The sequence below is a fragment of the Sminthopsis crassicaudata genome, chromosome 6, assembly GCF_048593235.1.
Source record: "Sminthopsis crassicaudata isolate SCR6 chromosome 6, ASM4859323v1, whole genome shotgun sequence".
NCBI classification, from domain to species: domain Eukaryota; kingdom Metazoa; phylum Chordata; class Mammalia; order Dasyuromorphia; family Dasyuridae; genus Sminthopsis; species Sminthopsis crassicaudata.
In genome coordinates, this window is record NC_133622.1 from 238,213,044 (window position 1) to 238,237,265 (window position 24,222).

General features: G+C 33.5%; 1 protein-coding gene and 1 pseudogene across 1 annotated transcript; one reads left to right on the forward strand and one right to left on the reverse strand.

Annotated features, from left to right (window-relative positions):
• Window positions 1–578: 578 nt before the first annotated feature.
• On the reverse strand, window positions 579–1,478 carry LOC141547707 (vomeronasal type-1 receptor 1-like). Its single transcript, XM_074276186.1, has one exon. The coding sequence runs from the start codon at window positions 1,476–1,478 to the stop codon at window positions 579–581; it is 900 nt and encodes a 299-aa protein (XP_074132287.1).
• Window positions 1,479–20,300: 18,822 nt separating this feature from the next.
• LOC141546554 (olfactory receptor 4C12-like) lies at window positions 20,301–22,302 on the forward strand (annotated as a pseudogene).
• The last annotated feature ends 1,920 nt before the right edge of the window (window positions 22,303–24,222 follow it).

Sequence of the window (24,222 nt, forward strand, 5' to 3'; positions counted from 1 at the left end):
AATTAAAAAAAAACAATTAACAGCATAAATAATATAGATGAGTATTGTATAAATCAACTAATCCTCCTGTTAATTAATAATAAGAGTTATACTAGAAAGTTGAAAATAATTATCTTATCTTACCAAGGATGATTTTCTTGTTGGCAAATTCATTCAGAAAATTACATTTTCAGGCTTTCAATGAAAAATATATCTAGTTAGAGAGAATCAGGAAAAAACTAGCACAGATAGAACCTGAAGTGGCATTTTAGCAGTAACGAATAATGGAGAAATAAAACAGCAGAAATGAATTAATATCAGACAAGCCTAAGAAAGTTCCCAAAATATTATTTGAGGCACATTCAAATCCTTTTTCATATTTTTATGCAATTGCCCAATATGTTGGGATGCCTAGAATTGGAAAAACAAAGAGATTCCCATGATTCATCAATTTTGTAACTCAGTTTCCAGTATCTGTTAAGTGACTGGCTTAGATCTTCATTGGTCCATTCAGCTGGAACATTTTGTGTTACTATGCTTCTATAACACTTCTGTACAGATCTGCATTACAGATAATGGATACCCTGTGTCTTTTCAATCTATCTGTGAATACAAGTTCTGGGGATCTGAGAATCAATGCTGATCAGAATAAGAGGGCTGACTGCTGGATACCACAGAGACAAAAAGATTGAGGTATGTATCATCCAATTGTGTGTGTATTTGAAATAAAACATACACAGAGCAAAAATTTGACTGAATGCATTAAAGCAAACAAAGATGCTTACTAGAATCAAGATACCTTGGCTGGCTATAGTTTCATGGGATTTTTTGGTGGAGAGGCTATTAGTGTGAATATGACTTACATGCTTCTTGTGTTTGTAGAGGATTGAGACTATGTAGACACTAGAAAAAGGCATGAGACACACAAACAAATAATTATAAATACATATTATGAGTGCCATTTTAACCTGATTTGTATTATATTCATTTAGATATCTATCTTCAGTGTTGCAACCATATTTACTATCTGTTCTGTTCTTTGGACTATCATGGTATAGAAATAGAACCATATTTAAGAGTAGATTGAAGATCCAGCAAAGAAGAATACATACAATGATGCACTTTGGTGTTCTCATTTTGAGCTGTGCCCAAATAGAGTTGGTGGAACTAATAATGATGGCCTGGAAGACACTCAAGAAGCAGGTGCTATATAAGGAAAGGTTTCGGCTTAGTGTTTGCATGTATATTATGATTTTAATCCCAGTATCATCCAGAAGACAATTCACCCTCCAAAGTCTTGTTGTCGTAGGTATTCCCCTAAAGAGAAGTACCATGACATTGGAAAAAGCCAAATGGATTATAATTAGATTTTTAGGTCTTGTTCTATGGACAATGAAGAAACTAAAGCTGTTTAGAAAGAAGAGGATGCAATTCCCTAGGAATCCAACTACAGTTAGTAGTAGATATACTATCCCTAGAATTTCATCAAAAGTCAGCATTCTTTAGCTATCTTGTGAAGATAATTTGTGGTCAAATTCTATATGATCTATGGAAAAACACATGATAGTAAGCTTATTATATACTTAGACTTTCTGATAGAAATTCCATGACTTTCTGATATTGCATTTGAAGAGCAATACAATTTACCAGACAGTGGTGGAACTTCAGAATTTGAATTTCAAAATTTCTGGCTTATATGAAAAATTTTCATTCCATCTTACCTGATGGTTCAAGATCTACTTGTGGTACAATGGACTGGGTATTGAATCTGATATCAAGGATATTTGTTTCCAAATGTAGCTTCAGACAGTAACTACCTGTGTAAACCTCCGTTCCTCAGTGAACCATATTACCCTTAATCTCCTCCATCTACACAATGATCTGGAGAATGAAATGGTACCTCTGCCAAGAAAGCCCAAGTGGATCTACAAAGAATTAGATATGACTAATCAATAAGACAAAAACAAGAAGACATCTGAACTTTTTCTTCTTCCCAGTGATCTTCAATCCTACAAATTTTCTGTTGTTTCTCTTCCCTTCATCATTGTAGTAGCTAAACTCTTTTTAATTTTACACATCAATACCCTTGTTAAATCAACTAAACTTTACTTTATCACTTACTTTTGTTGATCTTGCTCATTTGTCCCTGAAAGACTCTTGCTTTTTCCATTTCTTGCTTCTGCTCCTGTCTCTAAAGAAACCAGGAAATTTTCTCCCATAAACTTATTGCAAGAATGTGTCTTTTAATATCACTTGGAATCCTCATTGCAACCAAGTCGGTTTTCTGCTCCTCACTACTCCAACTGGTATCTCACTCTCACTAGCTATTTTAAACAACTTTTGCATTTCTTCTTATATTTTCCATAGCGGCAAATTTACACACTTTGTTGTGTGAGGGCATTTCTTCATATCTCACTAATTAAATAGTTGAGGTCACTCATGGAAGGTCTACTTCATATCATTCTGATACTTTTCTACATTTTTAAATTTTTTTCATTCTAAATGAAGAACTAACCTGTATGACAAATCCTTAGTCCTATCTTCTCAAATCTTTTTTCCTAACATTCAGGTCTCACCTGATACTTTCCACCCTTCTTGATTTTTAGACACTTTTTATCTACTGAATTATTCCTTGCTATCTGAAAATATTCTCATGTATTTCCCTTCCATATAACACTCTTATTTAATGCTACTATTCTCATTACATATCACACTATATCTTTTTACATAATTCACACCTTCCTCCAAAACCTTGTTGAAGTAGTAATTACATTGAAAAGAAGCAACATACTATTGGAAAAGACTAAATTGATAAAAAAAATTAACTTTATTGATTTGGGTCTTTGACCAGATATGAAACAAGTGTTATATATGAGTATCATAACATAGTTCCTTAATATTGTAATTCCAGACAGTTCATCATATTCTATCCCCAGAATTTCATTATCAGAAACTAGTCCTTAGACATCTTGGGAAGATGATTTCTTGTCAAATCCAATACAACTTTGTAGAAATATAGCAGATTTTGATTGGTACATCATTAGATTTTCCCATTGTAATGACAAATAATACATCAACTAATGGGAGAGTATGTCTTAGTACCACAGAGTGGCATATTCTAGAATTGTAAATTTTTTAGTCTGCCACCTATTGTGAAAATGACTGTGACTAAAATAATGAATGTGTTCTTCTGAGAAACTTTGATGGTCACAACAAAGTATCAGCTCATCATTCTCACCCCATAGAAGTGATTCAGAAGATATTGATGCCATTTATCAATATCTTGATTTCCATTTCCATTCCTTTTATTCCTATCCCCTGCAACATCTCTCCCCTTAATGCCAGTGCCCCACTCCAAAGCTATTTAACCCTTCCCTCTTGGTCTCTGGAATGCTCAATTTGTAGGAAACAAGTTGTTTTTAACTTAAATGTTTTCTGTTTCCCATGCCCTCATCTGTTATTTGTCCTTGAGACTTGCTTATCTTTTGATAAGTTTTTTTTTCATACTCTTTCCACTGTTAATTGCACTTTCATTCATTCCCAGTTACTCATTGGTTATGGTGAAGATGTCAAAATACTCTTGCATCTACCACTGTTACCTCTGACCTCTCCCTCTTTTATCATCTCTAAGTAATTACTGCTCCTTTGCATTTCAGTCAATTCAAATCTGGTGGGCATTTCTATATAACCAAGAATACTTTACTTTTCTCAATGAATTCATTGCTTGGTTTAGAATCTTTCTCTAACTGGCTACATTGTTTTTCTTTTCCCTGTCACCACTCATTGGATGATCATATTCATCTCTATTCTCTACTCATCTCTAAAGCCCTTTACTGATATCTTATCACAGATTTTTGCCCTATAAAATTTCAATATTCACATACTCCCATCACCTTCTGCCTTTGACCATACATTTAACTCAATGATGCTGGAGAAAGTCATTGAACCATATTGCCTGAATCGACTATAAATTTATGTTGCACATTATTGACTAAGACCTTACTGTGGCAAAGCAGATATTTTATATATTCCTAATTGACTCACTGTCCACTCACCATTGTTGTTTTTCCAAACATTTTAGTGCTTTCTCAAACTTTCCTTGACTCTCTAATGCCCACCCTCTCAGATGAAAACCTTGTATCAAATATCATTAAATATTTTATTAGAGATTTTCCTTCTCCAGTTTTTGACATCTCTCATATCACAAAATTTCTTCTCTAATTCTTTTCTTTCACCTCTTTGTGCCATACCTTTTTTTGTGTGTTCTTTTCCTTCCTAATTCTTTCATGTGAACAAGAGATGCCCTTATCTCTCTTCTATGGAAAATTATTGCCTCTAATCTTTACACTTCCTTATCTTCAATCTCTGCTTGTCTACTGACATTTTCTGACCTATCTTGCTCTCACTCCATTCATCTATCTCTACTAGCTATCTTCCCACATATCTTCTGTATTTGATGTCTAAACTCCTTGAGAAAACTAACTACAACTGCATCTTCCATTCAGGTTCTTCTTATTTGCTTATCTCTTCACAAGCCTATCTTCTGAGTTTATCATTCACCTAAAATTTTTCTCTCTAAATTTTCTTAAGATCCCTCAATTTTCCAACTTAATGACATTTTATCAGTTATCATTTTTCTGGTTTTGCCTTCAGCATTTGGTGTCACTGATGACTGTCTACCTAATTTTCTTTACTCTCTATATTTTGATGCAATTATTCTTAGTTTTTCTTTTACCTCTCTGACTCCTCCTTTTTGTTCTCCTTTGCTGGATTTCAATCTGCCATGGGTGATTATTATATAACTCTCAGGTTCCTTTTCTGGGTCATCTTTTCCTTTTATATTATTTTATTTGATGGAACTGTTAGCTTTTCATGGATTCAAGTATTATTTCTATACTGATCCTAAAATCTATTTATTTAGACCTACCCTCTTTCCTGAACTTTGTTTTTCCCCATGACCTCCATTCTTACACCACAAATGATTATTAAATTTCTCAAAATGAGTGTGCCATAGATAGCTGAAAACTTAAAATTTCTAAAACCTAACTGATAAGAATTTTCTTCCAAACCTCTCCCTCTCAAAGTTTATCATCATTATCATTATCATTATTGTTATTGGTAAGGCAATCAGGATTGCCTCAGGATTAAGTTATGGTACATGTCAGATATCTGAGTCTGGAGTTGAATTCAAGTCTTCCTGACTGCAGGGCAAATACTCAATCCATTGATCCACCTAGCTGCCCTTTTATTATTGTTAATATTGAAAACATGTTCCTTGTCACTCACATTTTAATTTCACATTTTCTTTGTCCACCACAATTGTCATGTCTTACATATTCCCTCTTCTCTCTTTTGACATTGCCACCACAGTGGTCCAGACCATGATCACCTCATGCCCAGACAAATGTCGTGGACTGCTAGCTAGTTTGCCTGATTTAAATCTCTCCCCATTCTAATCCATTCTCCACTTAGCTGTCAAATTGATGGTCTTGGTATGATCTTACCAAAACCCCTTTTATTAAACTATAATTACTCTCTATTACATTGAAAATCAGATGTATGAGTTCCTATCTGGATTCAAAGCCCCTCATAAGTCCCTTGCCACATTTCCAATCTTCCCAAATCACATTCCCCACCATTTAGATAGTGATCCAGGCTAACAGGAACTCTTGGCTTTTTGCTCACCTTCTCTCTGAGTAAGAGGACAGTGCTGGGCCTCCTTATGGCAAAGTGATGGATTAGGATAAGAAGAAAGTGAGAGCAGAAGCCAGAGGCCTTTGCTTCCATTCCTTTTTTATAGTCTGCAAGAGATTACAGTCTATGAACAGGCTGGACATGTCATAAATAAAAGGTAATTTTTCTGCCCATTAATAGACCTTGGCTTAGATGGCATGGATCCTATTCCTTAGCCTGGGATGAGCCTGAGTAATAATATCCATTTCCTATCTTCTCTTCAGAATATAGTTGGATTGGCATGAGGATGGCAATTTGGCAAAATTTCTCAAGATCAGGCTCTCCTATTAACTAATGTCACCCTGACCTATTCCCTTTACCCTTTTTTGGAACAGCCCAGAGCAAGAAGAGTGGAGAAGTCTTTAGCCACCTCTGGAGCACGTAAAATTTTAGTACTGGATATCAGGTGAGATCTTATTTCTTTTCTTTATGTTTTTGTGTGATTTATCCCTAGGCCCACTCCCAAGAGCAAGAGGAATCGTTGTTTCCTTTACCTTGGATCTCTCACACTTGTAAAATCCTGCCTCAACATTATGTCCTACCTGTCCTGCCTGCTTCCAATGAGTCTTAACTGAAGCCTCACTTTCTGGAAAACATCCATCATTTAAATGTCTTTCCTATAATCATAAGTGCAAGTCACCTTATCAACCATTTGCATGTTGCCTATCCCATTAGACTGAACGTTTCTGGATAACAGACTTTGGGTTTTTGTTTTTTGCTTTTTTCATCTTACTACATTTAGCAAAGTGACTGTTATACCAATAAGTGCCTGCATAGCTTTTGATTGATTCATTCATTATGCATTCAATTAGTCCTTATGCTAAGTTCTAGGCCTTCTAAGAAAGATTCTCTATAAATCTACTAATCTCTGAATCTAGCATCAAGATAAAGTCACTTACCAGATTGAATTTTTCAATGAAACAGAAAAAAAAAAAGAACAGCAGCAAATCAGTGTTTGAAGGGGTATGTATGGATGAATGTCTTCCTGTTTATGGCTATAGGGGCAGGGCCAGGGTTACAGTTATAGTGTCATCATGCCAGAGCACATTTCTCCCCAGGGCTATAATTATCATGTCAACTGTAGAGAAATGACAACATTTGTCATTCATAGAAACAATTGTCTAAGAGAAAGTTCACTTTAGTCCCAGATGGTTATGGCTTTCTACAAAGACTACTGATTATTTAGAATCTCTAGTGCAGCATCAAAGAGCAGGCGAGGGAAAAACTTTTTTTGTCTGGATTAGAGTTTTGACAAAATGAGGGCCTGTTAGGTGACTCTCAGAACAATAAGCAAAACTGAGACAGTAGATTAGACTTCTAACTAATGTCCTCCCTTGGTTATTATCTCAGTCTCCCTTGTACAATCGGCATAATTGTGTCTGCTTTTTATGCCTCTCCCTCAAGTCTCTCTATTTTTTATCATATCAAATAGACAAGAAAATGAAGATCAAGTTCACCTCTAGGATAAAATGTGGGGAATTCTGCATTAGGAATTGTGATGAACTCTGTTCGAAATTGTCTTACCTTCCATCTTCTGCTGAAAAATAGGATCAAGCAGTGACACAAAAATCAAGAGTTACTGCTAATTTGAGGAGTTGGTCCTGTTCATAATTGTCTTTTTCCCCCAACTCTTTTCCTGTAATAGGAGATGTTTATCTATATATTTGTATTTCTTTAAGTTTCCTTATTTCCCAATTACTGATTCTTGTCAATTGTCACAGTCTATTCCTTTACCCCAAATCACCAAGAGATGATTCTCAAGTTTATTGTTCCATCACATATGAATACTCCATTTCCATAGCAACATTCCTTTGCTAATCCAACATCTTCATGTTTTTTTTCTTCATGCCCTTGATTCCTCCTCAAATAAACAAGCAAATTGTTATTTATTAAGCTCCTATTGTGTGCCAGGCACTGGGTTCACATATGGTAGTAGTGACAGAAAGGACTTTTTTTTTTCTAATCTCATGTACTTTACATTTTATTGGTAGAAGATGAAAGAATTAATATATTCATATATAAATTTATAGAAACAATTGTGTATGCAAAAAAAAAAAACAAGAAAAAATTCAGCATAAGTATAGTTTAGGAAGAAACCATGATAATCATGGACAAATGATCATTTAGAATACTTCAGCTATGTTTTTAAGTCAATGAGTTTGAGTTGTTGTTAGAGTCCAGAATTTAAAGCTAAGAAGATCTGCATTCAAAAACTGCCTCACCTACACCCTAGTTATTTTACCTTGAGAAATTCAAATAAACTGTCTCAGTGTCAGCTTCCTCCTTGTGTGGATGAAATGGGGAGATTTTTGTAAAGTGATTGGGAAACTTGGAAGGGATTTATAAATGGCAGACATTTTTCTAATAATAATACTAATAATAAATATAAATATAAAATATTTGACAGATTTTATGAAGCAGAGGTGATGAGGGCATTCTTTCTAGACCGAGGAGATACCCAAGATAGAAACAAAATTTTAAAACATGGGGTGACAGAAAAACAGAGTTGACTAGTTTGATAGGCCCATTAAGTGTGACAAGAGGAGGAGCATGTATAATAATTTGGGAAAGAGGTGTGCATCAAGTTAGGAAGGAATTAATTGTTCAATATATATATATATATATATATATATATATATATATATATATATATATATATATATATATTTTTTTTTTTTTTTTTACTATTTAAGCCAATACCTATGATTTCAATTATATTTCTGTTCTGTGGTTGATATCTGTCATGTTTCTAGTTTTCTATCTACTCTATTTCAGGAAGTTATAACTAGTTTGATTTTCAGTCTGCAATTACAGAAACTGTTCTTAGGATTCTAGTAATTTAGAATCAAGGTAATAAATTGTTGATAGAGTTTTGTAGTGTTCTTATGTATTCATTCCTAAGTGAAAAATTTTCCAGATTACCAGTAGGTATAAAACAGCTTTTTTTTTTTTTTTTTTTTTTTTTAATCTAGAATTTGGGCTTTTCAGATTTTAAAGTTCTTCAACAGTCTTTATCATAAGCCATGCTCTTTCAGTGACAGATGTTTCTTAGATCTTCTCCTTTGCTTTGAGGTTTTTCTCTTTTTCTGTCTCTCTCTAGGTGCTTGTTGCCATCCATCTGTTTCCTTCTCCATCTGTTTCCTTCTCTGTCTGTAAAAATACAAGCAAACCCTCTCTCCCAGGCAGTTCACCTATCTAATTTCCTTTTATTTACCACTTTCTCAATCTATTCTCATCATCTGGCAATTACATTGGAGGTGTTTGCACTGGACACTGCCCTGTTGGTTCAAAAAACCTATATTCTCCCCAATTGCAATCCATTTCTGCTATCTGATTGCTTTTAGGATGACTGATCAGGTAATCTCTTTCTGCCATGTGATTGCTTTTCTGCTGGTTGATCACATCAGAGTCTTGACCTTCTAAAGGCTCTTTGGGTATAAACTCAGCTGCCATCATGTCCCACCTATCTTTAGATTGATATCTTGGAGCTGGGCTTTGCTTCTCATTTCCCTGGGTCAATCTACATTCGGAGGCCCAGAGGAAGCCCTTATGGCATTTTGGACATGGAGTTTTAGGTCTTCTCTCAGCCTGTCTTCTCACTCTATCTCCATATCTACATTGGACTCTTAGATGTCCAACTTTTCCATATTGAAAACATCAATGAGTTTCTCTAGAAGTCCCTTGCCAAGAGGGACCCTGTCTTTCCATGTTCATCACTATCTGAGTAGAATAAAATAAGGACATATGACCTGCACAATTTTTAAAAGTTCAGTGATCTCCTTCAAAATTATAATCAATCCTTGGATTTTCATAACCTTGACAATGCTCTCTAAACATTTTCCTTGAATGAAACAGAAGGCTGTTTTCTAAAAATTTGCCCCAATTCACTGAAATTCTACTTTAGCTGTTTAACAAAGTTTCCTTTTTTCTGGGTCAGAGAGACTTTCCCACTGAAATATGGATCGGAGGCTTTTCCACTGAAATCAGGCTTGTGTCTGTCCCACATTTGGGCGCCAAAATGTGATGTTCTTTTTCTCTAAAAATTGTAATTCTTCTCTGGGAGCAGGATTTCTTGGGGAGCTTCTGGAGGCAGCCTTGGCTTTAGTTCCAGTTCAATAATCCCAAAATGCAGCCAGTCCTTTACTGTCTCTTTCCAAATCTTATCTCCAGATCTTTTATTTTCTCCTTCAAGTTTTGTCTCCTTCATTTGGGGCTCAGCTAGCTTTCTTAGAGGCCTTTCTCTCTCTTTGATTCCCGAGAGCTCTTGTCCCAGTGTCTCCAGCCAGCACAGAAGTCTAAGTGTGAATGAAATCTTGACTCCTCCTCTCAGAGAGTGGGCTTTTATATGCTCTCTAAACTTGTAAACTCCTTTAAAGGTTTGAACTCCTTTAAAGGTGTGAACTAAGTGCATAAGTACTTTGTAAGAATCCTAACAGTAATGTTTTTCAAAATGATGTTGAAGGACACAACATTGTATCCTTCTGATAGAGCTTTTCTGAGATAATTTTACCAAATAAACACACTTCCTTCAACTGATTACTCAGTCATAAATGATATCACTAGATTTTCCAAATTAAATGTTCTAAGAATCCAATTAACTAGTGTATGGCCTCTTTGAATCTGTAATATGTACTTTTGCTAGTCTTTTGATTCTTCAAGCCCCAATAATTCCCATTATTTGGAGTATTTTTGTCAAGTAGTAGATAGATGGTACCAAGAGGTACATGATATAAAGTCCAGGGCAGGAATATAAAAGGCCTATGTTAAGGTCATGGTACATCTGGAAAGTCTATAATCTTAATAAACATAAGAATTAATCATCTACCTTTCTGAGTGGAAGAAGAGAAAGGCTTAGGAATGGAAGTAGATCTCAAACCCTGAGTTTGCCCTAGATTCCTAGGTTTGATAGTTCAAGATGAATCTGAGTAGGCATATAGAAGAACAGAACTAGCATGGCTTTGCTTGTGCTTCCAATGTAGTACTCTTAATGAAGATGAGTAATACATGTACCACAAAGGAGGAGGACATTATTTTCCCAGATCCATTATCTCCATTAACTTCATCCTAACATACTAGTATGCAAGTATGCCAATTTGGTAGAGTAAAAGGGAAAAAAGTTTGGGAAGAAATAAGCACACATAATTAGTTTATGTAATACTAATGAAATTTAATGTATATATTATATATATATATATTTTTTTTAAAAAACCTCATATATACACATATACATACATACATACATACACCTTTTTGTAAGATTATACTATGTTTGTTTGTCCTGTTTCTTTGATTGTGGATAACATTATGCTTATATGCCAGTCTTTCTATAGTTATCTAAATCCACCAATTCATCACCTTCTACACCACAAAAATATTTCAAAATTATACTCTGTTGTTATTTTAAATAATCTAAACTCTATTAATTAATATGACTGACATAATGTTGTCCTATTTTTCTCTTTTGAACAAACCACTTTTAGTTTTAACTTTGATTGAACTGTTCCTACCTCCATTTTTTCTAATAAATTCTATTCTGGATCATTTTTATTATGCTTGTATGTATGTCTTATTTCTTATACCTACTGACTCCTCTACTTTGTTCTTAGTTTTGTTTGTCAATTCACTCATTTTTTTTTGCTTTCAATTTTATTAATCTCCCCTTTTATTTTCAGAATTTTAACTTTGATATATAATTGGGGTTTTTAATTTATTCTTTTTCTAGCTTTTTTTAGTTGCAAGCCCAATTTATTGATCTTCTCTTTCTCTATTTTATGCAAATAAGCATTTGGAGATATAAAATTTCTCCTAATACTTGTGTTGGCTGCATCCCACAAATTTTTGTGTGCTGTCTCCTTATTGTTATTTTCTTGGATGAAATTATTGACACATTTGTCTCATGGAGAAAAAAATCTAAGAATTATTGGACTACCGGAAAATAACCATGAGAAAATTTTTCTAGGTCAGTTATTTTACCAATTATGTATTTTATATTTTCTTCTACTTTTTTCATCTTTTTTTTTTTGTTTGTTTGTTTTGGTTGACTGATTTATGTCTCCTTGATTCATTTACTTCCATTTGTGCACTTTCTAGTTTTTAGTGAATTTTTTTTTTCAGTTAGCTTTTTTTAATCTCCTTTTGCATTTGGCCAATTGTACCTTTCTTTTCTTCAATTGTACTTTTAAAAAAGCTGTTTTGTTCATTGAGTTTTTTCCTATTTCACCAATTCTATTTTATGGTGTTTTTCCAATTTTTTTTATTTTGCCAAATATATTAAAAATAACATTTTTCTTCAGTAAAATCATCCAGTTTTATTTCCATTTCACCAAATGCATTTTAATGAGTTGTTTTCTTCAGTCAGTATCTGTGTTTCCTTCTCCAAATTCCAAAATTTCTGTTTGTGTGGAATTGGTTGTGTTCATATAGTTCCTGACTTTGCCTTGGCAAGTAGCATCCCAAACATTTTATGTTATTGACAAGTTTTAATGGAATTCCTTTTTTTGTATTTTTGCTATTGGACATTGATGGTAATATATAAAATGCTGATGATTTATGTGAATTTTGTATTTTGCAACTATGTTAAAGTTATGAATTATTTCTTGTAGTTTTTTAGTGATGCTCTAGGGTTCTCTATTTAAACCATCATACCATCTGCAAAGAGTGATAATTTGGTTTCCTCATTACCTACACTAATTCTTTTAATCTCTTTTTCTTCTCTTATTGCCAAAGGTAACATTTCTAATAAGATATTGAATAGTAAAGGTGACCCCTAATTACTGCTCTAATTTCCTCATCATTGATGGATTGCCTTTTCATTTTTGAGATTAAAGTTTTGCTTTTGTTCTTTTCATTTTCAAATAAAATTTCAATAGTTTTCTTATTTCAATTTTATCAATCTCTCCTTTTATTTTTAAAATTTCAAATTTGGTATTTAATTTGGGGTTTTTAATTTGTTTTGTTTTCTAGCAAGTAAATTTCTTGAGATATAAAATTTCCTGTGATTACCTCCTTAGCTGCATCACACACATTTTGGTATGCTGTCTTATTATTGTCATTCTCTTGGATGAAATGATTGATTATGTCTATCATTCATTCTTTCATCCATTTATTCTTTAGGATTAGATTATTTAGTTTCCAGTAAATTTTTGGTCCATCCCTTGACCTTTTATTGCATATAATTTTTATTGCATCATGATCTAAAAAAATTCATTTACTATTTCTGCCTTTCTGCATTTGATTTTGAAGTTTTAATTCCCTAATATATAGTAAAATTTTGTATAGATTCCATGAAATACCAAGAAAAAAGTGTATTCCATTCTGTCTCCAATTTTCTCCAAAGGTGTATCATCCCTAACTTTTCTAGGATTCTATTTACCTCCTTAATTTCTTTCTTACTTATTTTGTGGTTTGATTTATCTAGTTCTGAGAGAGCAAGGTTGAGATTCCCCCACTAGTATAGTTTTGTTGTCTATTTCTTCTTGCAGCTCTTTTAACCTCTCCTTTAGGAATTTAGATGCTGTACTACTTAGTGCATTTAAGTCTAGTATTGATAATACTTCATTATCAATAGTACCCTTTAACAAGGTATAGTTTTCTTCCTTATCTCTTTTAATTAGATCTATTTTTGCTTTTGCTTGACCTGAGATCAGGATGTCTATCCCTGATTTATTTTTTTTACTTCACCTGAAGCATAATAGATTCTGCTCCAGCCTTTTACCTTTATTCTATATGTATTAATCTGTTTCAAATGTGTTTCTTGTAAGCAACATATTGTAGGATTCTGACTTTTAATCCAATTTGCTATCTGTTTTTGTTTTATGGGAGAGCTCATCAAAATGACTAGTTCCGTGTTTCCTGCCATCTTATTTACCCCAAATTATGTTTCCTTTCCCTCTTTCTTTCCTACACAGTATTTTACTTTTGATTACCACTGCCCGCAAACAGTCTTCCCTCTTCATAATCCTTCTCCCTTTCTTATCCTTTCCCCTACTAGTACTGTTATACCTTCTATTAGACTCTCCTTCACTTTCTCCTTTCCCCTCCCACTTCCCTATATGGTGAGACAAGTTTCTCTGTGAAACCAAATATATCTAATATTCTCTCTTGGAACCAAGTCAGATGAGAGTAAGATTCACACAATGTTAATACCTTTATTTCCCTTGACTATAAGAGGTTTTTGTCTCTTCATGAGATATAATTTCCCTCATTTTACCTCCATTTTCCTCTTTTTCCAGTACAATTCTCTTTCTATCTCAAGTTTCTTTTTTATATTATTGTAATGCTCTCTTTTGTTCAGTTTTCTTGGGGGTTTCTGGATCAGCCTTCATTTCAGCTCAGTAATCATAACAAGAGTAGGCAGGGGTTAAAGTCCAAATCCTTTATTATCTCTTTCAAAGTCTTGTCTCCTTTCCCGAAAGGGCCTGGTTAGCGTTCCTATGGTTCAGATTCTTTATTATCTCTTTCCTGGGGGTGGGCAGCTTTCTGGAGAGCCTTTCAGACTGTCCTTGGTCTCAGTGGAGAAGTGCAGGAGGCCAGGTCAGCCACCAGGAAGATCAAAGATCGAATTTAATTTCTTCCCTTAGTTCTAAGAGCTTAAGCTCCTGCTGCCAGTCCTTGGTCTTCTCTGCCTCTGCCTATCTCCAAATAAATCCTGGCTGAGGCTCCTAACTTATATATTCTACACTGAGTATAAACCATTAATTACATCACTAGGAAACCATTATTTGTTGTAGGATTAAAACAATCATACTGAATCATGCTAAACTAGATAACTAGATAACCATTGTCTCATCAACTCCACTTAATACCTTGTGAGCATCCTTGTTTCAAGTTCAGAGTTCTGCCCCATAACATATTATCACAGTAAAATCAAATTATGCCTGCATTCACTAATGTACTCATAACAGAGATATTGTTCTCAAGAATTCTTTACTTTTTACCTTGTAATGCTTCTTAAGTTCTAAATTTGGAGGTCAAATTTTCATTCATCTCTAGTTTTTTCATCATAAATAATTAAAATTCACCTATATCATTGAATGTCCATATTCTTCCCTGAAAGATCATAGTAAATTTAGCTGAATAGTCTATTGTTGGCTGTATTCCAAGTTTTTTTTGTCTTTCAGAATGTCTGATTCCAGGCCCTTCATTCTTTTAAGGTGGAAGCTATCAGGTTCCAGGTAATCTTGATTGTGCTTCCTTGACATTTGAATTGTATTTTTTCTGACTGCTTGTACAATTTTTCCCTTGGTCCAATAGTTCTCAAATTTAGCTCAGATATTTTTTGGAGTTTTTATTTTGGGGTCTCTTTCTGGATATGATATAAATTATACATACATAGTTATGCAAATCTTTTGTATATTAACCTGTCTATTCAAAGGCTATTTTTCCTTCTGATTCATGGCATCAAAGCAGTTGTCCTTGATGATTTCCTGAAAGAAAATGTCTAGGTTCTTTTTTTCATCACTGTTTTCAGGAAGTCCAATAATTCTTAGAGTGTGTCTCCTAGGTGTATTTTCCAGGTCAGTTCTTTTTCTCATGAACTATTTTACATATTCTTCTATTTTTTTTGGGGGGGGTTGTTTAATTGATTCTTGATTTCTCATTGAGTCATTTATTTCCATTTTTTTCAGTTTTAATTTTTAGGGAATTATTAATTAATTATTTTAGTGAATTATTTTCTTCAGTTACTTTTTTTAGTTCATTTTGTATTTGGCCAATTGAATGTTTAAATGAGTTGTTTGGTTCTATGGATTTTTTTTCCATTTCTCAAATTCTGTTTTTCAGGGAGTTATTTTCCTTTTCCATTTTGTCAAATCTATTTTGTAAGGAGTTCCAAATAACTATTGTGTAGAAAAATGGAAATTGCAGCCATTAACAGCTATCAGATCATCATATGACAGCAGTAAAAATGATAAATAAGGGAGAGGGTATGGAAAAACTGAGATACTAATAGTAATTTGTTTGTGGTGGTATAATCTAAGCTAACCATTTTGGACAGAGATTTGAAACTTTTCCAAATAACAAACTGTAAAACTGTACATTCCTTTTGACTAAGAAATATACAAGCTTGGTCTGTAGCTAAAGACATCAAAGAAAAAAAAAAGGAAAAAAAGTAGTATATTTACAAAAATATGAGTTCTTTTTGTGGTGACAAGGATTACAAATTGAAAGAACCCCCCAAAATTGAAAAATTATTAAATAAATTGTTGCTTATGATTTTGATGGAACATTGTTGTGATATAAGAAATGATGAACAGGATGCTTTCAGAAAAGAACCTGCAGAAACTTACTTGAAGTGATGTATAATAAAATGAATGGAACCAAGAGAACATTATACTAACTAACATCAATAATGTAATGATGACCAACTCTGAATGACTTAGCTATTTTCAGCAATATAATGATTTAAGACAACTTTGAAGGATTTAGGATAAAAAATGCTACCCACTTCCAGAAGTCTGAGTAAGGATTAAAATATACTTTACCATTCTTTTTTATATCCACATTTTCCTTGCATCCTGGCTAATATACAAAAGATTTACATAATTATGTATGTATAATTTATATTAAATTGTTTATGTTCTCAAGGTGGAGGTTTGGGATAGAGGAAAAGAGAGACAGAATTGGGAACTCAAACTTTAAATAAATAAAAAAGCACATGATGAACATGTCTATTTTCATTTAATCAAGAAAAATTTAAATACATTTTTAAAAAATTAACCATCGATGTAGATTTTGTATCGATTTTACTATCTCTGAAAAGATGTCATGTGAAGTCCCTCTTCACAAAGGATCCTGCATTCTTGCTGATACTCAGGAGAATTAGTCTTAATGGAACTTTCACCCCATGGTTTTGAAGGCAGACCGTGGAAACCCCAAAGGCAGGAGAAAATGCCAACTAGATAATTTTTTTCATAAACAACTTACTAAAATTCCACCTCTAACTCTAAGCAAAAGCCTTTCAAAAATCATTGATAATTAATTCCTGTGAGAATGAGGTATGAAGCTTGGGAATAGATCAGTAACTTTCTTTAGGATCATCTTTAAATATTTTATAAACAAAGAAGGAATCACTTTCTCAGATGCTTTTTTTTTTTTTTTTTTTTTGGTATGGACAGTTTAAATGCTTAAGAAAACTACTTGAATTCATTTCTGTCACAGGTTTTGTCTGTTGTCTTGTAGTCATATGAGTGAGCTCTCCATAAATTTACTGTTTTTCTAATGCTATGTTGTATCTATGATTTTCTAGGAATATAACTTCATATAACATCTTCTAATTTTCAGGAAGATTCAGTACCTATATTTCTTTGACAAAAAACATTGTTTCTTCTTTCTCCCTGAAACGTTGCTTTGAGGTTTGCTTAACTCATCATATTAAATGATACTTATTATGGAAAGTTCCATTGGGAACATGGACAATTCATACATACTTATGCAGAATTGAAAATGTTTTATTAAACAGGATTATTTATTTATTGCTCTTCTAAATATATCAGAAGCTACTCTCATTCAAATAAAAAAACAAATGTAAGTGTTTTGTCTTAAGTTCTCTACTCTGTATCATGAAGTTAATATATGTTAGCTACCTGACACTTTTTATGTGAGAAACTTATGATAATACATAATCATATGATAATACATGCATATGTATAATGCATAGATAATATAGAGAATAAAAAACAATGTTACAATAGGCAAGGGTTGTCATCATGAAAACCTAAGTTAAATGTCTTACCTTTGATTGTGGCTGTGACATTGGACAAGTTATTTAACCCCAGAGAAATCTCTATGACTATAAATTTCAAAGGAGTTGTGAATGCATATTGTTTGGCAGATGTCTATTGAGAAATCCTAAATGAATGAATCTTAAGTTGAATCCAACCAAAAAAAAAAATCACAGAAGCACATTTTTCTCTCTTCTATCCATGTGAAATTGACTAGTACAAGGTTATTAGTTCTGGGCTTCTAAAACACCATGGAGATAATTACCATGGAGATAGAGGTGATTCATAAGTGTTGTTGTTACCAACAAAACAGAAAATTCTCATTAATTACAACTTCTACTCAGTGAGTCACATCTTTTGAATTTTTCACTCATACCCAGTTCTCTTTTTTATATGCCTCATATAAATTTGATTTCAATAAATACCAAGTCAAAGATCTTCATCCTTTGAGGAGAAAAAAAAAAAAGATGTATATGTATTGCAATGATATTTGAGAGGAGAGAAAGAAAATTTTAAAAGCAGTTTGAAGGAAGGCATCATAGAGTCAATACGTGAGTTTAGCTTTAAAGAAAGGCAAGTCTCCTGAAGAAAAACAAGGATGGAGTACAACCTTGTTGCTTTGATAGGTTGTATGAATTTCTGGAAGCAAGGATTGTTCATAGTTTAATTGACAATAACAAAAAATTCATGAAGTGAAATACTGAGAATATCTATATAGGTATTTTGAAGCCAAATTGCTAAAAGCACAAATTTCAGTAAAAGAGAGTAAAATGCTAAGGGAACATCAGAGTTAAGTGAATAAGATAAGGATAAAGTAATGGAAGCAAAAGAAAGAAAGAATATATGGGGAAAGGAGATGTACAAAAGTATTTAAAATGCAGGGAACACCAGTGGATAAGGCCTAAATTCAGGATATCACAGTTAAAAATAAGCCCTCTGATTTTTTAAATGCCAAAACAATTTTGTAAAATGATATCATAGCCTAAAAACACAAGGTTTTGAAAAGAATAACTCTTGAAATGTATTAATTATTTTAATATGAATGAAGGATAAATGAAACTCTTTTCTAATATTGCTTAGAAAATATAATTAGAATCATTCAGTGTAAGTTATGTGCAGGTATATTTGGCTCAAAACAATAACCCATAGTAACTGAAAGATGCCAAATGGAGAATAAATTCTCATTTAGGTTAAGACTTGGACTAGAAGATTTCAAATTTCCTTTCCATGTGTGCAGTAATGTGACTTTGAGCTATTGATATATTGGGGAGTTTTTGTGACTGGATTTGGATCCAATGTGAGTTTTAAAATTACCCTTACAATTTATTGCTTGGTAGATTTTCTATTTAGATATGAAGAAATTGAAATAGGAAATTATGTCACTGGTGATTTAAATTTTAGAGATGTTGAAATTTTATACAGCAGTTTCCTCACAAATACCCATAATCCAGGAAGTTAAATAGTAATTAACTCTCATGGATAAATGAGGAAAGTCACATTGACTGTGTCATTCTCCTAAGTTTAAAGACCTGGTAAATTAGAAAGTAGTTTTGTATACGGGATTCCTCACCCCTAGCTTTTTATTTCAATCACCTATATTTGAATTATTTGAAGAATAATAATTTCACCATTAAGTTTTAACAAGGGTGTCATATTAACAGTAAAAATCACCCAATATTTTCTTTAAATTCATAATAACACATAGAAAATAGAGATGGAAGGCACTGTGGATCAAGAAAAGAGTGTGTCCAGTGCCTTTGCAATTTCCTAGCATCTTCTATCTCTAAGATTTTTAGGTGGCTACCAAAAAATTCACTAAGGCACTATGAAAAAACTATGTAAACATTTATGAAATATTTTAATTGTTCTACATGTCCATGACAGAAGAAAACATAGGGATAACATACATATAATGACTACCCTGTGTCAGGTAATAGGCCAATATTACATTTTATCATCCTGAAAAGTAGCTACTACCATCAATCTCATTGGTACTTGAGGTCACTCAAGAAAAAGAGCTAACTGATTTACTCAAAGTTAAACAATTTGTAAAAGGATTTAGCTTAGGACTTCATGACTTCAAGCCCAGTGCTACATCCACTGTGCCATAGATAGCTGCCATGGACAATCAGATATAGGCTTAAGGGAAATCAAATTTAAAGCAGGAAAAATTATGGGTAAACATAGAGTAGTACTCTTTACTTCCAGGACATTAGTGGATGGCAGTGATCTATTACACATACAAATAATGTTAGCTTATTAGTAAGCTTTGGGAAGATAGTATCTTATAAAATGTCATAGTACAAGCTAACACCATTTTTACCTACTGGTAAGGTATAATCTTTAATTCCCAATTGCAGGAAAGTCAGATCATGTTCCCTACCCCCAAGAAGAAATAAGTAAAGAAATATTATAATTCTATATTCTTAGACATACCAAAATGTGGGGGAAAGGATCAACAAGTAAATGCTTTATGAAAATATGTTAAATCATGAATTAAAAGCTGTCTACCTAAATAGAACTTGGACAAGATCTTTCCATCCTTAAATGGGACAGAAATATTTTTACCTTCAAGATGAAAGATAATTTTTTCAGGGGGATTCTCATCACAGAGGAAACAGATTTTATGTCTAAAAAAACACTGGAATTGATTTTGGGAAGGTGTAAAGACATAATTACTCAAAAATAGATAAATAATTAAACAAACATAAATGAATGAAGAGACAAACAAATAAAAAAGTGGACATTTGTTCTGAGTGGTTTGCTCATACTTGCAATTTGAGTTATATAAAGGCTGTGTAATTTTGCAATTTTCTTTGCAGATGAAGGCCATCTCTTAATAATCTGTTTTTTTTTCTTATTACATAGATGGAGATTGGAAGGAATGTGACAGGATACATCTTATTAGGACTTACACAGAATCTGAAAATGCAGAAAATAATCTCTGTTTTGTTTCTGATCTTATATACACAATAACACTGACAGGCAATGTTCTCATTGTGCTGACCATCACTAGCAGCAAGTCTTTAAATACCCTCATGTTTTTCTTTTTGGCACATTTGTCTTTCATAGATACAATTTGTTCATCTTCTACAGTACCTGAGCTTATCGTGGATTCATTAAAGCAGAAGAAAGTAATCTCCTTCAATTGGTGCATAACCCAGGTCTATTCAGAACATGTCTTTGGAGCTACTGAGATCATCTTGCTTACAGTGATGGCCTATGATAGGTACGTCGCCATCTATAAACCATTCCACTATACTACAATCATGAAGAGGAAGATGTGTAGTCTCCTTGTGGCGGAAGCTTGGTCAGGGGGCTTTCTCCATGCAACGATCCAGATTCTTTTCACACTCTGGTTACCTTTCTGTGGACCCAACATTATGTTGTTTCTCAATTATAATCCTTCTCTGGAAGGAGGTTTCTTTTCTGTAAATCTTTTTTCTCTGGGAGCAAGTTTCTTGGAAGGCTTCTGAAGCCTCCAGCCAGAGCAAAGGTAGACATGGGAATGAATCAGACTCTGCCTCCAAAAGTATGAGATTGTCGGTTTCCCAGAAGTCAATCCTAGTTGTGAATCTCCATGAGCAGGCTTTTCCTCTAGTTCTTGTGAATCTGCTCTTGTCCAAGTGTCCCCAATCAGCACCACAGTAGAATCTGGAATCCTCTTCTTCCTGAATTCTTAAATTCTTCTTAAATACTCCCAGAGAATAGGCTTGTGGGTAATTCATGGGCTTGTGGGAACTCCTTACAGACCAATGAGCAAGCTCCTTTTAAAGGTGTAAACTCCTTTAAAGATGTAAACTTTTTTCAAAGTCTAAAGGTGTAAACTCCTTTTAAAGGTGTGAACTCTGAAGTAGAGAATTGTTAAGTACTGACTTAGCACCTACCGTGTTTCCCCGATAATAAGACACTGTCTTATTATTTTTTTGGGACTAAAAAACACCAGAGGGCTTATTTTCAGGGGAGGGCTTATTTTATCCTCCATCATGCCCCTTTTATCCTCCATCATGCCCATTTTAGCCTCCATCATGCCCCTTTTAGCCTCCATCATGCCCCCTGAGTGCTTATTTTATTCTCCATCGCTTACTGAACTTACCGAGTTTTTAGATGGTCCTGTCTCAGCTCTACTCCGCGGCGCTGCTCTCAGTAGCGCCAGCAAGCAAATCACCAGGGAAGAAGAGGATGACGCGCTCACTGCTGCAGCTCTGATTGGATGCAGCTCGGAGCGCGACGTGCGTTTCACCCGGGAGGGGAGGGCGGCGCTGCTTACTGAAGGTACCGCTACGCAGCATATAGCGCAGGGGATCACCATGATGACCGTTTTCATAGTAAGTTCGATAGGGCTTATTTTCGGGGGAGGGCTTATTTTAGCGGAATATTAAAGAGTATGTGGGTGTCTTATTTTCAGGATAGGTCTTATTATCGGGGAAACACGGTAGTAAGGATTCTAACATTGTATGACTTGTACCCTTTGCTCAAACTTGACTGCATGGACACTGATACCCTTGGTCTCTTTGTGGCAGCTAATAGTGGCTTCATCTGTCTGTTAAACTTCCTCTTGTTGATGGGTTCCTATCTTGTAATTCTATGTTCCTTGAAGAATCACAGTTTGGAGGGCAGACCCAATGCCTTCTCCACCTGTGTTTCCCATATCACTATGGTTGTCTTATTATTATTATTATTTTTTGCCTTGTATATTAGTGTACTTGAGGCCAATGATGACCCTTCTCATAGATAAAGCTGTAGCTGTCTTTTATTTTATGGTGGTACCCATGTTAAATCCTTTAATCTACACATTAAGGAACACAGAGGTGAAAAATGCCATGAGGAAACTATGCTATGTCAGAAACTGAATTTACATGATAAGTAAACAGATCCTAAGAATACATCCTTTGTGATACAAGAACTTAGGGTAAAACATTAAATAGTACTGGGCCAATGGTAATTGTTCCAGGCCATTGAGAAGTAAAGAAAATTGACAGCACTTATATAGCAAAGCATGGGCTGCCTTTATTATTATGCCGAAATTATCCAGAAAAATGTATACTTTGAGATATAATAACTTTTGAGAATATAATCATATTCTCTAATCCCCCAAATTCTTAGGCTGAGCATTTACACAGTTAACACAAGACTTCTTTTGTACCCTGGTCTCTTATCCAACAGACTCCCTCTCAAAAGCTTTAAGATGATCAGATGTCTCTTCTGATCAAAGCAAATATCCCTGCCTCTTTCCCTATGCATGGACATTGATCCTGTGATTTAATACAAAATTTACTCAGTGTATTTCAACAAGTTGGCTTGAAAGCATTTGCTACAGCTTATCCTAGTTTTAAAAGCTTGATCCTGTTACCATAATTGATATTTACATCTCTGGCTTATGGCTTTCCATATTTTTTTTATTCCTTATTTCTATCATGGTCAAGAGAGAAGGAGAATGTGATATTTTAAATAATGAAAGAAATTCATCTTAACTTCTCTTACCAGTTGCCTCTGTTAACTATTGTGTTACATTTATATCTTTATGTATTATAATTGCTAAGAAATTTTATTATTTACAAAGACTGCCATCATACATACATACATATATATGTATATATATACATATATATATATATATATATATATATATATATATATATATTCTCATTTGATCAGCATAGCAGAGCATTATGTAAATCTAATTATCTAGTCTTACTGTATACAGAGCTAGAGAGGAAGAAGGAAAAATAACCTTTCCCAGAGGCTCAAGAAAATTAAGTGGATGATAGGAGAATAATTTTAGAGATAATGAGTCCAACTTCTTGGTTTTTATGGTTGTTGTTTGTTTTGTTCTTTAGCCAGTGAATAATGAGGTATTTATTAGCTTCTAGGGGTCACATAGGTAATATTATCTGAGGTGGAATCTGAATTCAGGTCTTCACTCCAGATCCAGTTTTTTATCCACTACATGAAATATCTCTTGTCTTTGGGTTGCAACACATCCTTAGAACTGCTAGAAAAAAGAAGCAAGATTCCTGACTCTTGGAAGTGGAATTATTTTTTTAACACATTCTCATTAGAGTCAAATGCTGTGAATTTTATGGCAGAATATAAAATTTTCTGAATTTGAAAGTTAAGTACATAAATCCGTACCATATGAAAATAAAAAAAAAAAATCATCTTGGAAAGTTTATAATATTGTAGATAATGTCTTTTAAAATACTTTGAAGGTCAGTGTGATTGCAAAAAATGATTGTTAGAAGCAATTCTCTAAAAGTTATTACTTTTGACATCACATTCATTTCTATCTCCTACTTTGTAGGGACCTCAGAGACTATTGATTCTATGCAGTAGATAGCAATACAAATAGAAGTTTTAATCATGCTATCAGATAAAGGAAAAAATATTTTAATTGCATAGAAAGAGATACAAAAGGAAAATACATTTTGCTTGAATCAATTATATGAAATAAAGTAGTACAAATAACAAACATATTTCAAATGCATAATATCTAAGTTCATGAAGGAAAAAATAGCACAACCACAAGAAGAAACAGGCAATAATATAATGGTAACATGATATTGCGATGCCCCTCTTTCTGTTTTGTATCATTCTAACAGAAAAATAAACAAAAGGAAAACAGAAATTGAAAAATTTACTGGAGAAAGCTGGGTTTTTATGCTAAGGGGAATATATACATTTTTCTGTGCCACATGAAAGTTTTATAAAAAAAAATAGCTTTCTATTTTGGAACAGATATTGCAATCAAGTGCAGAAAAATAGTTGCCTTTATAGACAACATAATTAA